Here is a 20399-nt window from a genome sequence, read left to right as displayed (position 1 = left end):
TTGAACATAATGGGGATAACGCCAGGCCAGTCTTATACATCCACGCAGGGGTACGAGCAGAGCCCGTGCGAATGCGGAGCAGTAAGGTGGCTTGGTTTCTTTTGAGACCCTTGATCACACATGGCTTGTGAGGTGAGCTCCACGAAGAACTGAAGTGGCACAACACCGCTTCTCTGAAGCGTCTGTTGTCCTCTTGAGGCACTCTTCTCAATGGATTCCCAGACAGCGCGCTATGGGCGAGGCTGTCCGCCATCTCGTTGCCTATGATACCTATGTGCGAGGGCACCCATTGGAAACGTATGGAGAAGCCTTTGATATGGAGATTGTGCACCGAGCGTAGGGAGCTAGGACATAAGGCATCAGTAGGCAACTCGTGCTCTAACCTTTGAATGGCAGATTTTGAATCTGCAAGAATGACAACAGGTTGAGGCGTACAAAACAGTAGTTTCTTTAGAGCTGCCTCAATTGCAACGCTTTCAGGCGTTGTGGAGGACACGACTGCAGTGAAGCGAACAGACCAATCATACTTCAAAAAGGGAATGTAAAAAGCAGCTGCACTAGATCCTTTGACCTTGTCCACAGAGCCATCAGTAAAGATTTGAAGATGACGTGCATATTCAGTCTCAAGATGTTCCAGTACCAGCGAACGCGTTGCCACCAGAGAACTCCGCTTAGCGCGTACGTGAGGAATTGTCAACGAACAATCGAGGCTCGCGAATGACCAAGGTGGTTTCAACCTCTTAGTTCGACCTCTAGCGTCAAGACCCAGATAACCAAGAGTATTTAGTGCCAAGCACGCTCGGGACTCAGATCTCTTTCGAAGGCGCTGTAGAAGGGCTCGGCCGGCTGCCGTCTGTTTAAGGCGGCCAATTTGCATCAATAACCTTTGTGAAGCGACTAGGCTAAGAGGTCTTGATAGAGATTCATAAAGTACTGCATTGTTAGGAGCAGTCTGCGGAACGCCAAGAGCCCTTCTTAGGCCCTTTCTGTGCAGAACCTCAAGTCGTTCCAGCTGTGATATCGAGGGGGAAATTAAAGGGAGCCGATACATTATTCGACTCGTCACTAGTGCATCGTGCAACCTGATCATTGAAGATGGGTGATTTCCCCATTGCTCACTTGCAACTCTACGGATCACATTGAGACGCGAAGATATCGATGTCACAACCGAGTCCACAGCTCGTCGCCACTGTAGGCGGTAGTCAATAATGACGCCCAAAAAGCGCTTGTGTTTCAATTGTCGAAGGCAAGATTGATCAATGTCTATCTTCAGCCGCGCATACTTTCTTCCTCTACCTAGAAGCATGATGAAGCCAAATTTTTCCACCGAAAGAGTCAACCCAACACCTTGAAGGTAATTTTGAACTGAAAGTAATGCCTGTCGAGCTATCAGAGCTAAACGCTTGTGTTGATATCTGGTTAACCAAAGACAAATGTCGTCCGCGTATATCGACATATGGACATGCCTGCAATGTTTTTGCACTTCAGCGGGAAGACCAGCCATTACAATGTTAAAGAGCGTTGGGGAAAGAACACTTCCCTGAGGTACACCTCGCGATAACTCTCTTTCGGTGCTTATGGTACTTCCTAACCGCAGTTGAATTTTACGATCACTGATAAATGAGTGAATGAATCGCAGAAGATAGCCCTGTACGCCCATGGCCTGCAAACTATTTAGTATTGAGCTCTCAAGGACGCTATCATAAACCTTTGATACGTCTAGGAAAATAACTAGTGTTGAAAGGCCGAAAGCTCTATGACGTTCAATATGGCTTATCAAGTCCAAGACGCTATCTTGCGCTCTTAAACCTGTTCGGAATCCAGTCATGCATGTTGGCAGAGCCCTTCTATGTTTGAGCCACCAAGATAAACGCTTACTTGCGAGCTTCTCCATGAGCTTAGCCACGCACGACGTCAGTGATATCAAGTCTGTCATTTCTTTGCTGGGCTTCAGCACTGGGACAACACAAGCCACCTTTCATGAAGGAGGAACGTCGCCAGTCGCCCACACTCGACTGAGATAGCTTAGTAGCATCTTCCGGTGTTCCAGAGGTAGGTTCTGTATCAGCTGGTTGGTGATGCCGTCATGACCTGGTGCACATCGACGCCGCAAGCTGCTGAGTGCTGTCTGTAGCTCTCGAAGTGTAAACGGGGCGTCCATCACAGACGTAGACGTTGCAGGCACAGCGCAGGGATGAATTCCTGAACTTGTACTTACAAACGCATCTGCAAATTCCTCTGCCAAGCACACGAGAGGTTTCTGCTTGCGCAGTGCAAGCGCTTCCAAACGTTTACTAGGACGAGAATCACCAGCAAGACTGCCAATGACTCGCCAAATTCTCATCATCGGTGAGAAAACCGTGAAGCTAGCGTAGAAGGACGCCCCCTGCGACCTACAGAGCTTGTTCGTATGGCGTCGAATGGCAGAGTTAAGCCTGTTGAAGGTCGTCTTCAAGGATCTGTCGTCCTCCTTCCGCATCAGTTGACGCTCCGCCCTTCTGCGCGCTGCGCAAAGGTTCCTGAGTTTTAAATCCGGAGTCGGATAATGATTAGGCAACTTGACCGCTGTGGTAGCAGCCATCTTACCAGAAATCATCTTGTCTATCACATCACCAGAAACACATGCAAGTTGCTCCCTGTATTTGTCCCAATTAACAACATGGCTAATTTTAGAGCCGCGCATATGGAAGTCGGCAGTAAACACTAAAATTGGATAGTGATCACTTCCCATGCGGTCAGGTGCAGTTGACCACTTCACGCGGACGTCAGATGAATGCAAGGTTAGGTCTATAGATGTGGCTGAGGCTGGAGGCCGGAAGAAAGTGGGACTCCCGTCATTGGCCACGCACAGGCCCAAACTGTCGATAACTTCTACAAGTTTGCGTCCGCGGGAATCTGTGTTCCTGTCACCCCAGACAGAGTGACGGGCGTTGAAGTCCCCGCAGATAATTCGGGGCGCTGGGCAACGGTCACAAAGCTGCTGGAGAAACAAGTCCATTGCTACCTTCTTCCGCGGAGACACGTATACGGAGGCAACAGAAAGAGTTCGGAAGCCAAGCCGTATCCTCACAGCCGCTACCTCAATACTATCGGTGCAAAGATCGGTGAGGTTCAAAGCCACATGAGGAATCTCTCTTCTTTGTAAAGGGCGGCACTTCCCGCGGGAAATGACTTTATGCTGCAATTGTTATGGGGGACATATCCAGTCAAAGATCTCCCTCTTGGTAGGCCAGCCTCCGAGAGGGCCAATACTGGAACACGCGTATCTTTCAGAAATAATTTAAGTTCTGTTAATCGAATTATAATCCCAGCGCAGTTCCACTGCATAATAAACGGCACTACTCGGTGATTTTTAGTTGGACGAGGTTGAAGAAGACTAGCCATATTGTAAGGTAAAGGTCGCTGCGAAGGTGGTAATCATGGACTCAAAGGAAAGAATGAGTTGTAGAAAGTTCTTCAGGGTGCCAGTCTGCATCGCTTGAACATATGAAAGCAGGACTTCAAACAAAACTCGCAGAAGGTCGGACAGGTCCTGATTTTTGAGCTCCTTATTTTGCTGCACGCAGTGCCTCACAACTTCAACAAAAGTTGCGGACTGGGATCCACTCTTGGCCACTGCAGCTGGTTTCTTCATCTCTTTTGAGGCGAGGGAATGTCCTCCATGTTGTCGAGTCTGGCTGTGATCTGGTCGCTGAGAAACTTGGACACTTTTTGCAGCAACAGATCGAACAACCGACTCACCCACAGAGGACTTTGCCATCTTACTAGGCTCAAGTCGCTCACTGACGTTGCTTGTTACCACACTACGAGCTTCCGACTCTACTGCCGGGAACTCAAGTTCCGAATCTAACGCCGGGAACTCGTCACTTCCAGGTATCCGCTTCTCAGTAGGTTGTGGTTTGGGGCCGCTAATGAAGGACACCCGGTGGTGTAAGGCGCTTACAGGGAAGGGGCAGCCACCGAAACTCACTGGATGGTCACCACAACAATTAGCGCAAGCAAAATCTGCCTTGCAGGCTTTGTAATCGTGGGCGCCACCGCATCGTTTGCAACGTTGATCTTTGATGCAAACTTTGGCTACATGCCCAAAGCGTTGGCACCTAAAGCATCGGGGAGGAGGTTCAACGAATTCTTTGACTGCATACTTGGTAAAACCGAGGTAAATTTTTTCGGGGCGCTCGGTGTTGGGAGCAAACGTTATCACAACAGAGTTAGTAGGTTTCGTTGCCCATTCTTTTTCTTGAGTCTCCACCCGGCGCATCAGACGTTTCACGTGCAGAACACCTTGTGGTTTCAAGTAGTCAAGAAGGTCGCTTTCCGAATACCACACTGGTACTCCCCTAATAACACATATGTTCGTCATGTAGGACTGGGGCAGCCGGGCTTTAACTCTTCTTCCGTTGCGATATCTAAATAAAGAGCACCTTGCGTTGTGAAGCGGCTGCGAATCGGGGCAGATCCCAGCAGTACTTTAATGGCTTCGAAGAGCCTGATAGGGTTCCGCTCTCTCAAATCAACACCTTTCTCTGTTGGGAAAACTACCACTGGGATTCCGACCGTTCTTTGCTTCCGATGACACACTACCTTGAAGCCGTCGCTGTCCACTTCCGCCATATCAGCCACTTCCTCGTCAGGGTCGACGATAGTTGTGTCGTCTCCACTGAGCGATGATGACGCACTGGACTGCTTATCGTCCCTGATGTCTGGCAGCTGCACACCTTGCGAGGCCATGGCCGCCTCCGTCACGCTGGCTTCCTTCGGATGGCGCTGTCCCTTTAAAGATGCCGGCGCCGGAGCAGCCGTACTCTTCCCATAGGGACAGTACCGCCTTAAAGATGCGGCCGTCTTCCAAGTATATAAATAACTTACTTAATGAATAGCAAAACCTATGCAAAAATTACAGAGCTGAGGTGACAACAGAACGAACAGCGTAGTCTTCCTCTTCCTCCTCCTATCTAGGGTGCTCATGAGTCTGCCTATATGATTTCCAGGGTTTCAAGTTCGAGGACCCCTATTTACCGCGAAAAAGAAAAGAATAGTAGTAACTGTCACGTCAGTATTTGTTTACCGCAGCGAAACGTGCACTTAGGCTAGTTTGTGCACATCTCTGTAAAGTATTCATACGCCGGCTTCCTTTCTGCTTCATCGCATGAATTCCCCGTAATTGCATTTACAGAATATGACCGTTATGGAGATGTTCAAGCTCGCTGAAGAGTTCTTCACCTCCCTCGGACTTCCGCCCATGCCGGAATCATTCTGGGCAAACTCGCTCCTCGTGAAACCGAAGGACCGAGAAGTTGTGTGCCATGCTTCCGCCTGGGACTTCTGCGGCACTGGGGACGTCAGGTAGGCGCAGCTTCCTCAGACCGCGCGTAACAGCGCGCCTGAAATTAGTCCTACAGTCTCGTTCACGGTTGTGTAAGCAGGAGGACAGAGAACTGAAACATCTTATTCACGCAAGAGCGTTTAGTAACTCCGTGTGAAATATTGTGATGCAGTAGCAATGGTGAAGAAAGCGCCAAAACTGCGAGTGATGAAACTAGCGTTTTATTGGGCGAACCTGTGCCCTCTAGAACAGGCTATACTCATCGAGCAACGACAGCGATGAACAGAGTCGGCGATTGTCGAAAATCTGATCAGCGGGTCAAGCGCGTCGGTTTTTTTATAATCAGTCATCCAAGGTTCCAGAGTAATCGCTGATACCCGGGTTCCAGAAAGTTCTATACCATTCGCGCCGTGCATACGTGCAATCAGATTAGGAAAGGTTCGGTGACAACAGAGAGCTCATAAAACCATCGATAACATTCCGGAAACTTCAGATATGTGCAGGCGCGTCCTGCACTGCGCCATAACATTTGTTAGACGAGGAAACGCGGTCACCCGATAAACAAGTATATACGTGTCAATATGGTTTTTATTGTCTTCTTTTACTACACCACGTTTTCGACAATGTAACACTGTCGCGAATAGTGTAATTAAGCTATACGCTAATTTGATCACCTGCTACCTACCATCGGAACCTTTTATAATGCATAGAAGCCGCAGTTTCGCCCGAAAGGCGAAGCATTGATTACGATAGTAAATTAGCAGACAGCCATACGAAGTAACAGTAGTGTTTTTATCGGCTGTATCAACTTGTAAACATTCGCTTGCTTACTAAATTTACAAGCATGGTTTCAGCGCGCACAGCAAATATGAACCCACCACACTCTATGACCGCCGACGCTCGCCGTCAAAACGCTGGCGTGAGGAAATGCGTCAGCTGCAGCGAGCGAAGTGAACTTCGTGCTGCCTATCACTCCAACGCAAATTGAGCGCCGGGAACACACAGCACGCACAAATCTGCGAGCGGCCGACGCACCTAGACTCCAAACCCCAACGCAGGTCGCTCTCAAGGTACGGCCGCACGACCGCGCTCAGCCGCCACATGCGCAGCTGCAGCCGGAGTAAAACTCCGCCCCCCTCCCTTCCATTCGCCCGGCGCTTCGCAACATTGGATGCTTCGCGCCACGGAAGAGGGCGCGCTTCCTCTCCGCTTCCGTCCCTTTCGCGCGGGCGAGATTTAACCGCGATTGTTGCCTCCCCTCGCACGCTCTCACTCGCACATACAGCGCGAAGTGCGCGGCAACGATGTTATGGCCCTTGGGCTTTATACGGAACCTCACAGCGACGGCGACGCCAACTGCAGAAATGTGCTTGAAGTGTCCATATATGTAATTGGCATCGCAATAAAGATAGGAAGGAAGCGAGGATTCATTACTAAATTATTTACGAAACCATTAGTTAAGCCAAAAAGTTCATCTATCCTCATGCACCAGCTTATCATGTCCCCTAAGTAAACCTATTGATTGTGATGTTGGTGTCGCGTACACCTATCCTAAGGCTGTGGCAAACATTGTCTATAACTGCCGAATGACGTGTTGAAGCAATTGCTTGATAGGTTTTTGACTGAGCCCGTAATCAAATGATGCGCTCTCAAAACTTTTCGCGCACATGGTCCACACCACCTTTTCTCTAGAAATGATAAGTTTGCGGAACGTCGACTTCTTTCACCAGATTAGGCTAACTCCCGACGCTTTTTTGTAAAGCAATCTTGTAAAGCTCTGGAACTCTTGTGAGAATAGTTTGCTGCAAAGGCTGCAATTAATCGGCACAGTGCAAACTTTCTCTAATTGTCTGCCGTAGTCCCTATACTACTCGAATATACAGTTGCCGCCACCTTTGGTTCCGTCACAGCAGCGGGGGAGACATTATAACCGTTTTATATAATGCCTCTAGTAGGCAGGAAAAGAGGTTTTCGCAATTTTCATTCAGCCCCGATAATTAACCCACACACTTCAAAAATTTTTGTACACATAGTCCATGACGTATCCTTTATTTGATCTCAGTATAAACTTGGTAAAAAATGATGTTCTTTCAGCACATCGTGAAAACCGGCATATAACGTTTCCGAACGTTTCTGTAACCGCGTCAACAGATTCCCTTTAGCAAAAGTCTGAATATGATTGATTCAGCCAAGGTCGTATTTGACAATCTCGCCCCCAACTCCCTTTCCACTTTTTGATCTTTTGACGCTATCCTTCATGGCTAATGCTGATACTTTTGATACGCTCGTTGATGACCGGTTGGTTACGTAGACTGAAATAATGTTCTACACTCCAACCGCTGTGTCTTGTGTCCCGACGGAACGGTAACGGAAATCATCCGTGGAGTAAAACTATAGCTCTCTCACTTCAAACGCTTGGTACAAACTTAAAAAAAAGCAGAGAAAGAACATGCAGGTGAAAGCACATTACTTTCTAAGCGAGGAACTTGCTTGTAAAACCGAAGTGAACAATTATACCCGCCGCTGCAACGAGACTAACTCGGGAACAAAGATCCCGAGACAATTTCCAAGCTGCGCGAATAGCACGCGTGACTCTTTCGTCACAATAACCGCCCTTCGTGTGTTCTGTTCCTTGCTCAGGATCAAGCAGTGTACGCAAGTGAAGGCTGACGATCTGCGTGTTGTACACCACGAGATGGGTCACATCGAGTACGATCTCCTGTACGCGCGTCAGCCCATATTCTTCCGAACAGGAGCCAACCCAGGTAAAGTTACAACACACACACACACACACACACACACACACACACACACACACACACACACACACACACACACACACACACACACACACACACACACACACACACACACACACACACACACACACACACACACACACACACACACACACACACGCACACACACACGCACGCACGCACGCGCACGCACGCGCACGCACGCACGCGCACGCACGCGCACACACACGCACACACACACACACACTGGCATATAATAAATGACGCCAAACACGCTACCGACATTTGTTATTTGCTACTTTGATGGAGATAGCCAGTTGTGCGATCACAGACGCACTCCTCGCTGAAGATATCTGGGCAGAGTTCACAAAGCCTTTCGTTCGTAAGGGCTCTTGGCCATTACTGGCCGGCCGCCTTCACTGCTTTTATGAGCAGCATCAGGATTGGCTACGACTTCCTCTTACGAACGTTTCTAGCATAAAATGTTTTTTTTTGTGTGTGTGTGCGCGCGTGAATACAGGGCTTTTTCTTGGGGTTTTATTTATGGGTCCAGGCTGCTTGCGTACTTACAACGCAAGTTGTTTGTATATATAGAATGCAAGAATATCTGTAGAGGTCCTGTATGGAAAGTTTTATAAAATGATATCTAGGAAATATAGCATCACGTTGTGGAAGCAAACACTGCCAAAGATGGGATACAAGAATCAAGGCCCGTATTCACAAATGTCCCTTACGCTAGAATATTTTTTTTTTCGTAAGAGAATACTGCAAGCAATCCTGATGTTGGGCAAAATATCATTGAAGGTGACCGGCCAATGGCAAAGAGCGCTTATGAATAAAACGCCTTCTGAACTCGGGCCCTAGTTTCTTATCGGTCGAACGTGTGGCCCGAAAGACGCGGAAACACTCAAAGCACAACAATAGCGGCAACTACGGTCGCAGGTCGTCGAAATCTGAACACGCGGGTCAAGTTTGTCCGCTGCTTATGCACGTATCAACGGTACCGCATTTGCATAGCAATCGCTGGTGCTCATTACAGAATCCACACCAGTAATATGGCGTCGCGCGCGCGCATCTTGATTAGACAAGGCACTACATGCTTGTTACTCCACGACAACGTTCAGGAGTCTTCGGATACAGCATGCAGGCGCTCCCTGCGCCGAGCGATAACTGGATAACCACGACAATCTGATGGAAAACGGTCGCCGGCGGGAAAAGGCAAGCAATTTTCAGGCGACGAGAGAAAGTCAGTGCCAAATTTCGACACGTGATGTGTTCACAAACTGACGTATCAGTTTACCTACTGATTTAGCAAACCATTTGTTGAACAAAGTAGTGCTCATGTTCAAACTATAATTACGACTGCACGGGGATATAATGTTTGACATGCAATTCAGGCGATATGTAATCACTGCATTGCGGCAGTTCTCTTGAGATTCATGGAATAGCGGGAACGTGTTCTCCAGCTCATCGCGCGCTCGGTGAAGCACAATCAGGCGCTTGTTTCTCTCTTTATTTATTTTTTTGCGCGCGCGAATGCTTCGCGCAGAAAGGCAATGCGCAACACAGGAGAAGCCGGCTTCTATTTCTCGTGAAACCATAACACCTTCGCGCGATGGGCAATCAAGCTGAAACACTTGTCTGAGGAGAGCGTCAGCGAGCAAGATGTCGCTGTGTAGTATGGCGTCAAAACATTACAAACTACAAGCCCGCGTTGCCAGCTGCTCGTGTAAACGCATTTATCGCAGTTGAAAGTGGGGTTCCATTGGATTATCTGAATATTCAAGAGCCTGTACTGTCGCAATTTTGTGCTAAATATTGCATATTTCATCTGTTGTGCACGATACACCTGCAGGTTTTCACGAGGCGGTTGGAGACACCATAGCCCTCTCCTTCACCACCCCGAAGCATCTGCACGCGATCGGTCTACTGGAGGAGGACCCGGACGATAACGGTAAATGTACTAACTATTCTACGATCATAGCAACCGGAAAAAATGCACATAATTTAACTATGCTGCATATAATCGCCGTGGAAGTGACACGTAAGTGCTTCACTGTCATGCAGCTGAGCAGCAGCGAGAGGGCAGGGCTGTTGCCACGCGTAAGTACACGTAACGAACAGCACACTGCATTATGCCGTTGGATAGGCGTCGCTCTGTCTCCGCCTGTGATCGCTACCATGATTTGTGTGTTGGGCGCAATAAAACAGTTGCATTATATATTGCTACGTGCATACTGATATTAAGTATTTCTCAGGCATATATAAATTTCTTACTTCGCGTTTGGGCTGCTGCTTGTATCCAATTTCTTTCTTGGTATATGGTTGTATTTGAGGAAGACTTTCTTTATTCTGTCAAAGAAACAGTTTTTTTTTTGCCTTTGCCTTCGACTCTTCCAGTGCTGCTGATTTCTGGCATGCCGCGTCGGCGGGTGGGTGGGGGTGCTTCACTGCGTGCACATACATGGCAGGAGCGCGACAGAGAGGAAAGGCGACATGAGAAACCTGTTTGGACCTTTATATTGCGTCGCCACAATGGCCTCTCGACTGCTGTAATTATCCGTGAGCTCCTCACAAAGCATGAAATCACATAAAGTCCCATAGCTTAAATGAAGTTTAACACTTCCGCCATGATGCGATGCGCCGTGTGAGGCAATGACAGTGTTAACCTTCTCGCAGGCCATCAACAGTGGCGCACAATCAAGCAAACACGTCTGGTATTCTCTGCATTACGCAGACGAACACAAGTGATGCCCGCAAGGTAACGTTTAGCATCACGTCACCCTTCTCGTATTGCACGGAACACTGAAGAACGTAAACATTCGCCGTCAACATCTCCTGTAATCGTCACCAACCAACGCAAACAGCACAGTAAGCTTCGCTTACATGGATTCCCACAGGGAGTGGGTTCAATATAATTTTATTATTATTATTATTATTATTATTATTATTATTATTATTATTATTATTATTATTATTATTATTATTGTTGTTGTTATCATCATCATCATCATCATCACTGGCGACTTCAACATGCCTAATATAGATTGGGGCTTAAAGGGCCCCTCACCAGGTGTGGTCGATTTGAGCTGACAAGCGCGCCTACGTGCATGACAGTGCTGTGACAGGACACCTGACTTCGAAAATTATTCAACGCAGCACCAGTTATTTCTTTAATCTGTTGCTTCAGTAGACGAATTAAAGTTTGGAGAAATAATATAACATACAAACCGAATGTCTGCGTGTTTTGTTTTACTTCGTACCGTAGCAAGGAAGATCTAATTCCGTTTCGTCCACTTGCTAACACGTCGTGCAGCCGCGCGCTCAGAGAACGAAACTATGGCATTTCCAACATGTTCCAGCACCGCAATCGTGCTCGTTCATTCTCTCGCGCCTGCCTCGGTGCTTGTGATTATGGCACTGACTGATACCGCTAATCAGGTATTCTCGGGCAGAGCGCGCAAAATCGCCGGCTGCGCGAAACGAGACAAACGCAACAGCTCGCGCGCGAGACCGTCACCGGAAGTGCGTCACTCAGAAAAACGCGAGAGAGAAAACAAGAAGGCGGGGTCCGTGACGTATTCGTCACGCCATCCTCCGGCTCCGGTATGGGAGAACGCAGGGAAGGAATTGCGCTTGCGGAGGCTATGCGGGGCACGTGGGGAGAGTGTTTTTGTTGGCGGTGACGCTCGTATCCTGAACTCATGGATTTGTAGCACTTTAAATATTTCTACATCTGATATTATTTAACTAATTTGACCAATTGTTGCATTAGAACACTCCTTAGAGGGCACGAAACTACTTCCAGCGTGTAACCAATATTTGCTACGTGGCCTAGTGAGGGGCCCTTTAATGTGTGCTACTTGTTAGATACCGCGTACGCTTTTGATCTGCAGCCGGTAGTACATACACCGACGCGTCAGACTGCGGGATCAGGCTCGATTGTAGACCTCGTTTTCATGTCTGACAACATTGGTCAGTCAGGTTACACTGTTGATATCGTACCTGGAATATCGGACCATCTCTCTGTCATTTATAAAAGCCATCTGCCGCGCAATACTGTACATCCGAAGCCAAACGTTTACCACGATTTTAACAATGCGCACGATATGATCATATCAGATTTTCTAGAACGCGATTACGACCACTTTTCACAGCGTAGCAAGGATGTTACAGACGTCGCGGCTTTGTCTCTGCACTTCAAATGAACGGCGCGCGATTGCCTTGGGCAGGCACAGAAGGACGTCGAAACCCTTAGATCACGCGCGAAATGCTTCATCGAAAGCGCGCAAAACGCCTATCGTCCAAAAGTTGTAAAGATAACAGCGTCCTGGCGACACTGTGATCAGATCTGCGCTCAAAAATAAAATCTTCTAGGTATACCCCTTTTTTTTACCGTTAAGGTGCGCAACTTCCTTTACAGTGATCCAAGAAAGTTTTGGCTGGAATCGGTCAAGAAATTGAAGATGCGTGATAAGGACGTCGTGATAAGGACGCCGGACGATGGCCACCTTAGTTTTTTTCACGCAATAGCGACAATAGTACATATGTTCACCACGTGCTTAAGTATGAACTTCCCCATCTGCTAATCAAACAAAAAAGTATTTTTTCAGCACTACTCAATTTAGACACCGAGAAATCGTCGGGACCCGATTTAATTCTGAATACTTTAGATAGGCGAAGTGGTAAGTATTTCGTTTCCTTTTGCGAATGTTTAAAGGGGAAATTTCTGTTTACTTGAAAATCGGTAAAGTTATTCCGATACATAAAACAGGCGACAAGCTTGCACGAACTAATTATCGACCTGTGTTCGTGTTGTGCACAGCTAGCAAAGTGTTGGAACATTTTCGTTTCAAACACTTAAGCAGCATTTTTACAAAGACAAATGTTTACTTAAACAGTCAGCAAATCAGCATGGACTCAAGCGTGGCCATGTCTACAGTGACGCAGATACTTCACATTACGAATTACCTGTTTAATGTTATTGCGTTAGTGGCCAGACTTTTATACCATCTTTAGACTTCGAGGAAGCCATGGACCGCGTGTCTTACTCAAAACTAATAGTCAAAGTAACGCCTCTCTTTATCGCTACAAAAGTATTCATGATCATTTGCACTTGCAGACTCGAATGCACACAGACCTTCGAGAACGTATAAGTATGGCGGAACCAATAATTGATTTATTATTCGAAGCAGCACAAGAAATACAAGAGACGGCATACTGGCGAGCTATAGGTTAACTTTGACTATGTGGGATTCTTAGTACGTATGAGACCGCTTTTTCTTTTGCCTTGCATCCCCTTTGAAGCGCGGCTGACGCGACCTGCACTCGAACCAACGACCTTTTGTTCAGCAGCAGAACGCTATACAGCCATTCATCCACTACAGTGCGGGTGGATCTAGTTCGTAAATTGAAATTTAGGAAGTCAGTGGCCTACGAGGCTGACAATAAAGTCAATAAGAAAGCATTGTAGCAGTTCTGTGCTGGAGATGTACTCGTATCTGATAATTATGACATATGAGATGTGCTCTACCAAGTCTGAGTATTGTGAAAGATTCATGCCACGATATCACAACGCGCTTTGTATGTTTCTTTCTTTCTCTTTGTAAGTGCGTTAGTCTTTTCCTGATGTTTTCACCCCTGTCATTGCAGAAGTGTTTGAGACAGTTACGGGAATGTTCCTATTTTTTATTTGCAACCACATTCGCCTTTAATTGGGTAATTTGTATTTGAACGCAGAGAGGCACATCAACCAGCTGTACATGGTCGCACTGGATAAAGTGGCTGCCCTTCCGTCCTTGTACATTTACGACCTCTGGCGGTGGAAAGTGTTCAAGGGAAAGTACAAGCCCGAAGAGTACAACAAGGGTTGGTGGGACCATCTGTGAGTGCAATTGTACACAGACGCTTTCTGGTTATTACTAAACCGTGCGATTTCAAGCATGCCGCGGCAGCCAACCTATCTAGCTCCCCGGTTAAAGAAGGAAAAGAAAGAAAATCGAAGGATAAAGTCATAGTTTCGCCTGAAAGACGAAGCGTCGATAGCGGTAGCAAAACATGAAACTACACGAAGTAAGGTTCTTAATTTTATGGGCTTCATAAACTGCTGTAAAAATTTGCTTAATTAAATTAGCAAGCACGGTGTCACGCGCGCATAGACAAACGTGGAGAGATTTCACTCAATGACCGCGAGGACGCGTTGCAATGCATGCGTGATAAAGAGCACCGGCCCTGGGAAGCGAACGCTTCGGGCTTCTCGCCTAAACGCGTTTGCGACGCTTCAGATCAGGAGACCTACACACTCGGAAATATGCTTGCACCCTTTGGGGTGTATATCTGCCAGGCAACGATAATCGTCATCTGCCTTGATGCGTTTCCTTTCTTGAAAACGGTGCGCCCACTACTTTCCTGTCGGGAATGCTATGTCATGCTGATAACGCGCATGCCGTTCGTTACTGGAAAGTACCGGGCTCGCAGCGTTAAAGAAAGGAAATGCGGACAAGACAGATGACGATAATTGGTGTCTCGCCGCGTTAAAGAAAGGGAATGCGGACGGGGCAGATGACGATTATTGTTGTGTGGCAAATATACACCCCAAAGGGTGCAACTGTTTTTAGAGTGTACAACTATAGGTGCGCGGGAAGACAGCGCGGTTGAAGTGACGAGGCATCTGAGATCGCTTCACATTTGCGCCCGCCGCAGATCAGCTCCAAGATAATGCGCGTGGACAGCTACGCGCAGCCACGGCAGGGCTAGAGGAGGAGACGAGCGCCCACCTGCACTGCTCCCCACCCAAGCGCGCGCTTGATCACGTGACCTCGATCATTCGGCACGCGCCATTACGAACCGCCTCAAGCCTCTTTCCTCCTCGGCTCACCCTTGTACGCTTTCTCGCACTCACAGTACATGCCACAGGGGGCGTGATTTTATCGCGCTTGGACTTTATGAAGAGCCTCACGACGAAGCTGGTGGTGACGACGACGACGGTGGAAATTCGCCTGTGGTGTGCATTTTATTGAATAAAACGACTCCTCAATTGGTAGTAGCGCCGCATATTAAAGAGACACTAAATATTACACTAAACCAGTTGGTAGTGGTGAGGAATTTTGTCAAAGCTCTATTTTCGTTAATTGCGCGGCAGAAGGCTTATTAACATAAGCAAAAAACGAAGACCAAAATTGCGTTGTTTCCGTTCTTTCTTTCTTTATTTTATTTTGGGGGGGGGGGGCGTGCGAGGTGGGGGAGGTACTGAAACCCCAGCACCGGTACGTCGTGTGACGTCTGAGATTACGAAGTGTTTTCTCGTGACTGGGTCGTTGTGTCCATTGGTCGTGCCACGCTAGAAGTTCTTGAATCTTGCTAACCTCAGTCTGTGGCTTTTTCTAGAATATATTATGCAGTCCATACTCACTGACGAAAAGGTAAAACTAGAACTTAAATTCGGGCTAGTTGGTTATTCACGATCGTCAAATACCACCGCGAAAATGAGGAGGCACGAACGTAGGAGAGACATACACAGCGCTGACTTCCAACTGGTCCCTATAAAATAAAAATCAGTTCGAAGTCAGTGCTGTGTACGTCTCTTTCGCATTCTCGCACCCCCCCCCCCCCCCTCCCCGTTTTTTTTTACGCGCTGGTATTTGGCGACCAAAAAACTAGGCCCGAGCAGATGGCGTCAAAATCCATGACGTCACGGCGTACTGGTACGGGAACTTCAGGGAGGCGTCGCCACCTTTGTTTTGCTTTGCGTCTTTTATGACCTATTATAGGCTCCGATATCCAGCGTCGCGAGCTCACCACCCGATCTCGGAGGCCGGGGACTAATTGACCTTCATCTAGTGACAAGAGTGGTTAATTTACTAACGCTTAACTTAGTTTCTCTTTTTTTTTTATGTTATCAACAAAGATGGACTATACATTATATTCTAAGACCCGCGGGAGTGAACATAGCGAGTTTTAAAAAGATTTATTGTCCATATACCCATATACGAAAATATACTTTGAAATTCGCGACATCGCATTGACGTACCAACGCAGGGATCTCAGTTGAATATATAGTTATGGATATACTGTATATTCATAACAGTCTGTGTGTGTGTGTTTAAATGTTAAGTGCTGGACAAACACAGTCCCAAACGCCGCCGGTATTTCATGTTTTCGGTGGCAGAGCACTCCTCATGTGATTCATTTGACTTGAATCCACCAGACTGGAGTACCAAGGCATCTGTCCCGGAGTAGCAAGAACACCGGAAGACTTCGACCCTCCATCGAAGTTCCACATTTCTGGGAGCGTGCCCTACATCAGGTACACAACGAAGGCCGTGTGTCAGTTGGACCGGGGAGTACGCTAACCCTTCTTACTCTGTTTCCTTTTTTTTTTTTTGCAGATACTTCACGGCCGCGGTCATGCAGTTCCAGTTTTACAAAGCGCTGTGCGAGGAAGCCGGGCATGTCGGACCACTGCACACTTGCGACTTTTATCGCTCGAAGGAGGCTGGAAAATTGTTCAGGTTATTTATATTTCTTTCTTTATTCCTTGTAAATCGGCGTAACATTTTGATCTCGTATTACGATTGTTAACGATCAGTGCAGCTTTGGTAAGTACGGTATATCACGGGTGACGTGTTTTATCCCTTCTTTTTACTTCTTGGCTTTCGCGTGCCAAAACTGCGATATGATTACTAGGCACGCTAGTGAGGTACTCCGCAAATTTTGACCACCTCGGGATCTTTAACGTGCACCCAATGCATGGCACAAGGGCGTTCTTGCATTTCGCCCCCATCTATGTGCGTTCGGCGTGGCCGGCATTTGATCCAGCGACCTTGTGCTTAGCAGTGCAACGCCATAGCTACCAAGCCACCACGGAAGGTGTTTTACTTCTTGCTTAATGCAAAAACTACATATACCATATATGATATGGTTCTTCGATATACACGCTTTCAACATGATTGCATAGACGGTAGATAAGAACAACGTCAACGATGCGGATGCTTTAGTTTTACTTCTCTCTCTCTCTCTCTATCTCTCTCTCTTCCTCACAAGTACAGGCAATACACTTATCTTTATTTCTTCCACGTCTCAAGGTTGTTTTTATGCTTAATATATAGTAAATTAAGTGAGCCTGGTAAGGGGCTCATCGTTTCAGGTTAAGCTGAGTAAAGAGCACACGCACACAGACGTACAACACTGTGCTTGTATTTTACGTATTGATTCCTTTTCTGCACTGCAAACGCCCAATGCTGTCGCGTCCAACTTACCCGCAACCTCCCCCATCACGCCCTCCCCCAATCAACCCATCCGTTAATTCAGTGATGTGCTGTCCCTGGGCAAGTCGCGGCCGTGGCCCGAGGCGCTGTCCATGCTGACCAAGGGCCGCACGAGCGAGATGGACGCCGGTCCCATGCTCGAGTACTTCCAGCCTCTGTACGAGTGGCTCAAGCAACAAAACAAGGGTCGCACTGTCGGGTGGACGAGCACCGACTCCACCTCCTGCCCCAGTACGGAGGGGACGCCGTGAGGGAACGCTCAGCTTTAGGGGTTGCATTCTGTGCTGTATCCCTTTGGATGGAGGAGATGGAGGACGGTGCCCCCAGCCCGTCTCCTTCTCGCGCGTGCAAATCCAGCCAATCAGCGGTGGCGGAAATAGACAGTCCACCAGGTGGACACTTAAAGAATACATCCCCTGAAGAGTGTGGCTGCAACGGACAGCGTACAAATGCTAATAAACGGACACAGACTTGGACGTCTCTTTCGTATTCAATAATTTGCTGCGCATATTCGTTAGCTAGTTAGACATAGTTCTTAAAACAATAATAATAATTTATTTCCGTTAGCGCAGTGTGATGGAATAGGTGAGAACTAAAAGCGACAGTCAAATTGAGTACGTTCTCAATACCTACACATCGGGTGACGTGGGGTACAACAGACCAAAATTCACGCGGCAACTCATTTGGGAGCTGTCTAAATATGTGCAAGCATTGTGTCACTTGCACATTGCAAGAAACATGATGTCATTATCAAACTTATGAAACTGGGCCCGATCAGTATAAACAACAGCGCTGCGGCAGCACGCACAGCTCCGGATGGCAGTACATGGTGAATTGGTGACGCAAGTCAACTACTGCAGGTGGCAGCGCCAGGTGCGCAGATCAAACAGAGACAAAGACAGTGAATTGGACGCAAAGAATGGAAACAAAAGACCATACAGGTTTACTGGACTGCGAAGAAAGAAATTAGAAGGGATAATTTGTACAATAACATGAAGGGAAGCGCCTTGCTATTTCAGGCTCGAGCTGGTTGCTGCTGAGAATGCGGGTGTTCTAATGGTCATTATTTCGTCGTGGTTGTTGATGTATCAGGCGCCGGGCGATCGAGAGGTCCGGGGCGATGTCCAAAGAATGACAAGAGGGTTTATTTGTATTTTTACAAGTTGCGAAGTGACGTACTAGTACGAGTAATCGTACAAGCATGATCAGAAGCACGCTTCCGCGTCGTAGGACACGCTCACCGCACTCCGGATCCGCTTTTTATCCCGCTTATTCTCCTCTTTCACAAGTCGAGGGAATCCACTAGCCAATGACAAACGTGGAGCCGTTCACAGTGACCGGCCACCATCGCTCCACCTTTTTTCCGAACTCCGTAGTCTTGAACGGTGCACAATACGAAGCAGCCACATGGCAAACTGCACCTGTTTCCAGCGTCTTTCCTCTGGAGCCCTTGACAATAGCCCTTTCACCAATCAGTGGCCTCGTCGTGACGGTGAATCTGTCAGGATCTTGAGAGTGGCCTTCGCGGAAGGTCAACCAGACGTAGTTCCAGTTGGCTACCCTGCACAGGGTTAAGGGTTAAGGGAGATAAAAAGAGACAGTGGAAGGGGGAGAAATAGAGAAAGAGGACGAGCACGAACAAACCGCGTACACTACAGAGTGCTAAGTATGAACAGCTGGGCTAGTTGGTTGTGATTAGCATTATGAAACATCGTTCCAGCGCACAAATGAACAAGGACGAGAAGAGAAGGACAACACGAACGTTAGTTCGTGTTGGCGTTCGTGTTGTTCTCTTCTCGTCCTTGTTCATTTGTGCGCTGGAACAATGTTTCATAACACTACACAGTGGTAGGGGGCGGCGTCCTTAAAGCCTATCGTGAAGCCCCGTCGACCGCAGGAACCTTAATAACGCGAGTAAAGCCTTCAGCGCGGATGTTCTTCGCGAGCACGGAACTGGGACACGTGAGCAGTGTCCGCGAAAATCAGGCAGCATTCCCCCGCTGCGCCGAGCTCCGCGCTGCCGATAAATGTGGCGCGACTGTAATGAAGTTTTCGAACTGCGGCAAGTCACATGAAGCTTCGGTAAATAATTGCCCACATATTAAGAAGGAAACGGCCACCTTGAAAGAGATGGCGAGAGATCATTCGTCTCATCGCGAAGCCGCCGATAAAAGTAAGCGACGTGCGCGCCGTCGACGCTCCTCAAGGAAGGCTGTTGCCTCTGCGACGCGCATGCCACTTCCTGCAACACCACCTCCTCCTCTGCCGCCCAGGCCAGGCACTCTGGAAAGGCCCACGAAGAACAACGCCACTGAGAAGACCACACCTGCCGAATCTAGGCCGGCCCTACCAAAACAGCATTCACCAACAGAATCACAGCAAACTTTGCTGGATAACGCCCGACGTCTACTGTCGGCAGGCAGGTGGCTGTAATGCTGCCAGTCGTAATTAATACAATGCGCATCATACTGAACAAGCTGCAAACACTAGCAGCTCGATGTGCTCTGCAAATACTGAATGCACTAAATCGAGCGCTTGCTATCATCGTTCAAGGACCACGGCTCGACCAATAGTCCCCTTCCTCACTGAAGTTAAAGGTGCATCATCTTTCAATGGAGTGTCAGAGGTCTAAGAAACCGTATGGCAGACTTTCGCCAATTCATTTTTACACTCTTAGCATGGTAAAGTTTATTAAAGGTGTATATTCTCACAAATTTCTGCCCTTTTAATTTATAAGTTAAGCATTAACCTTTACAAATATGAATTCTATTAAAGGTATAAGTAGGCGTGCACATAAACTAGAGGTTACAATAACCGTTAACGCTTTAAACTTTAGTGTAGGCATACAGTATTGAGCGCATTTGCCTATAGCTTCGCCATACTTTTCATTTGCCAACCAAATACATCAACTCCACTCAGACTGTCCGGTTACGAATGTTTCGTCTCGTCCACATGCGGTGTGATATGATATGTGCTGCGCGTACGACGGCAGCTCTACATTTCTGCGAGGCACGACCTATAGTTGCTGCTTGAACTTTGGCGTCACGG

At 47.7% G+C, this 20399-nt stretch overlaps 1 protein-coding gene across 1 annotated transcript in view; it reads left to right on the top strand.

Annotated features, from left to right (window-relative positions):
• LOC142583282 (angiotensin-converting enzyme-like) overlaps positions 1 to 17827 on the top strand; it is a 40049-nt gene extending 22222 nt beyond the window's left edge. The window contains exons 9-15 of the mRNA XM_075693687.1: positions 5177 to 5346; positions 7967 to 8091; positions 9941 to 10039; positions 13825 to 13969; positions 16292 to 16390; positions 16473 to 16595; positions 17395 to 17827. Coding sequence (XP_075549802.1) covers positions 5177 to 5346; positions 7967 to 8091; positions 9941 to 10039; positions 13825 to 13969; positions 16292 to 16390; positions 16473 to 16595; positions 17395 to 17602 — 969 coding nt within the window. The 3' untranslated portion in view covers positions 17603 to 17827. The remainder of the gene's footprint in view (positions 1 to 5176; positions 5347 to 7966; positions 8092 to 9940; positions 10040 to 13824; positions 13970 to 16291; positions 16391 to 16472; positions 16596 to 17394) is intronic.
• Positions 17828 to 20399: the final 2572 nt, after the last annotated feature.

This window comes from Dermacentor variabilis, chromosome 5 (assembly GCF_050947875.1).
Source record: "Dermacentor variabilis isolate Ectoservices chromosome 5, ASM5094787v1, whole genome shotgun sequence".
Lineage (NCBI taxonomy): Eukaryota > Metazoa > Arthropoda > Arachnida > Ixodida > Ixodidae > Dermacentor > Dermacentor variabilis.
Note: the sequence above shows the minus strand (reverse complement) of the source record. Positions and strands in the feature narration are given on the sequence as shown.